This window comes from Sander lucioperca, chromosome 22 (assembly GCF_008315115.2).
Source record: "Sander lucioperca isolate FBNREF2018 chromosome 22, SLUC_FBN_1.2, whole genome shotgun sequence".
In the NCBI taxonomy this organism is placed as follows: domain Eukaryota; kingdom Metazoa; phylum Chordata; class Actinopteri; order Perciformes; family Percidae; genus Sander; species Sander lucioperca.
In genome coordinates, this window is record NC_050194.1 from 3,768,788 (window position 1) to 3,771,461 (window position 2,674).

Genomic DNA, 2,674 nt, shown 5'->3' on the forward strand with positions numbered 1-2,674 from the left:
TGTGTATCTCTGTGTGTATCTCTGTGTGTATCACTGTGTGTGTCTCTGTGTGTATCACTGTGTGTGTCTCTGTGTGTGTCTCTGTGTGTATCTCTGTGTGTATCTCTGTGTGTATCACTGTGTGTGTCTCTGTGTGTGTCTCTGTGTGTATCTCTGTGTGTATCTCTGTGTGTATCACTGTGTGTGTCTCTGTGTGTATCACTGTGTGTGTGTGTGTCTGTGTGTGTGTGTCTCTGTGTGTGTCTCTGTGTGTGTGTATCTCTGTGTGTGTATCTCTGTGTGTGTCTCTGTGTGTGTCTCTCTGTGTGTGTATCTGTGTGTGTCTCTGTGTGTATCTGTGTGTGTATCTCTGTGTGTATCTCTGTGTGTATCTCTGTGTGTCTCTGTGTGTCTCTGTGTGTGTGTCTCTGTGTGTGTGTGTCTCTGTGTGTGTCTCTGTGTGTATCTCTGTGTGTGTCTCTGTGTGTATCACTGTGTGTGTATCTCTGTGTGTGTGTGTGTGTCTCTCTGTGTGTCTCTGTGTGTGTCTGTGTGTGTCTCTGTGTGTGTGTCTCTGTGTGTGTATCTCTGTGTGTATCTCTGTGTGTGTCTCTGTGTGTGTATCTCTGTGTGTGTATCTCTGTGTGTGTGTCTCTGTGTGTATCTCTGTGTGTCTCTGTGTGTGTATCTCTGTGTGTGTCTCTGTGTGTGTATCTCTGTGTGTGTGTCTCTGTGTGTATCTCTGTGTGTCTCTGTGTGTGTCTCTGTGTGTGTCTCTGTGTGTGTCTCTGTGTGTGTATCTCTGTGTGTGTCTCTGTGTGTGTCTCTGTGTGTGTATCTCTGTGTGTGTCTCTGTGTGTGTCTCTGTGTGTGTGTCTCTGTGTGTATCTCTGTGTGTCTCTGTGTGTGTCTCTGTGTGTATCTCTGTGTGTGTCTCTGTGTGTGTGTCTCTGTGTGTGTCTCTGTGTGTGTATCTCTGTGTGTCTCTGTGTGTGTGTCTCTGTGTGTGTATCTCTGTGTGTGTCTCTGTGTGTGTATCTCTGTGTGTGTATCTCTGTGTGTGTGTCTCTGTGTGTGTCTCTGTGTGTGTATCTCTGTGTGTGTGTCTCTGTGTGTGTATCTCTGTGTGTGTCTCTGTGTGTGTATCTCTGTGTGTGTTTCTCTGTGTGTGTATCTCTGTGTGTGTCTCTGTGTGTGTATCTCTGTGTGTCTCTGTGTGTGTATCTCTGTGTGTCTCTGTGTGTGTATCTCTGTGTGTGTCTCTGTGTGTATCTCTGTGTGTCTCTGTGTGTGTATCTCTGTGTGTGTCTCTGTGTGTGTGTCTCTGTGTGTATCTCTGTGTGTCTCTGTGTGTGTATCTCTGTGTGTGTCTCTGTGTGTGTATCTCTGTGTGTCTCTGTGTGTGTGTCTCTGTGTGTGTATCTCTGTGTGTGTCTCTGTGTGTATCTCTGTGTGTGTGTGTGTGTGTGTCTGTGTGTGTCTCTGTGTGTGTATCTCTGTGTGTGTCTCTGTGTGTGTCTCTGTGTGTGTGTCTCTGTGTGTGTCTCTGTGTGTGTGTGTGTGTGTGTCTGTGTGTGTCTCTGTGTGTGTGTCTCTGTGTGTGTGTATCTCTGTGTGTGTCTCTGTGTGTGTCTCTGTGTATCTCTGTGTGTGTCTCTGTGTGTGTCTCTGTGTGTGTGTGTCTCTGTGTGTATCTCTGTGTGTGTTGTTGTCCTGATCTGGTCCTCAGAGGTTTGTTGTTCGGTTTGTCAGACGGAGAAGCGAAGGAAGCCGTCTCCTCCACGTGTCGATCGGTCGTTCTCCACGCAGGTACTTCCTGTTAGTGTTCTCCACTTCCTGTTAGTGTTCTCCACATCCTGTTAGTGTGAATAAAGTTGTGATTTTGTGGCGTTTGTTGTCAGAAACCAGGAAGACGGCGAGCGGGATCATCTACACCGTGAAGAGCTGCAGTGATTCGCCGCCTGCAGACTGTAAGTCCCGCCTCCATCCGGTGAGCCAGAGCAGCGGTTGGTTAATGGTTAATGAGTGATAGATGGTCTGTGTTTGTACCTGAACAGGTGAGGCTCCCCCAGCCAAGAGAGCCCGGCCTCAGTGACCCAGTGACAGAGCGGAGGAGGACACACGTGGATTATTATTCTCACACACTCTTTATTTAATAAAGGTTTTCAAACAAATTCAGTCAAATGTTTCATTTTTTTGTTTTTGATGACTTTTTTCGTCATACTATACCAGGGGTCACCAACACGGGGCCCCCAGGCCCCAGGTAGCCCCCAAGGACCACATGAGGAGCCCTCAGGCCTGTTCTAAAAATGAAAATTGAATATTGACATTATCTGTTTCCCACCTTGTTAAGTCATTGTTAATTATTGATAATGAGAAATCATTAACGTGATCAGTGTCTTCACATAGATGAGTATCATTAATCATTAATAATCATATATAACTAAAGGCAAACTCAGCAAATTAGTTATTTCAGAAGAGTGTATCAACCTGGTAGCCCTTCGTATGACTCAGTACCCATGAAGTAGCTCTCAGTTTCTAAAGGTTGGTGACCCCTGGTCTACACTATGACTTTTTTTTGACTTTTTCAACATTCTATACTATGACTTTTTTCGACAAACTATACTATGAGTTTTTTTTTTATTTTTCGACATACTATACTATGACTTTTTTTTTTAATTTTTCAACATACTAT

At 45.0% G+C, this 2,674-nt stretch overlaps 1 protein-coding gene across 1 annotated transcript in view; it reads left to right on the forward strand.

Moving 5' to 3' along the window:
- LOC116057999 (ribonuclease P protein subunit p30-like) overlaps nt 1–2,135 on the forward strand; it is a 7,898-nt gene extending 5,763 nt beyond the window's left edge. The window contains exons 10-12 of the mRNA XM_031310608.1: nt 1,709–1,788; nt 1,881–1,949; nt 2,037–2,135. Of these exons, the coding sequence (XP_031166468.1) occupies nt 1,709–1,788; nt 1,881–1,949; nt 2,037–2,074 (187 nt within the window). The 3' untranslated portion in view covers nt 2,075–2,135. The remainder of the gene's footprint in view (nt 1–1,708; nt 1,789–1,880; nt 1,950–2,036) is intronic.
- The last annotated feature ends 539 nt before the right edge of the window (nt 2,136–2,674 follow it).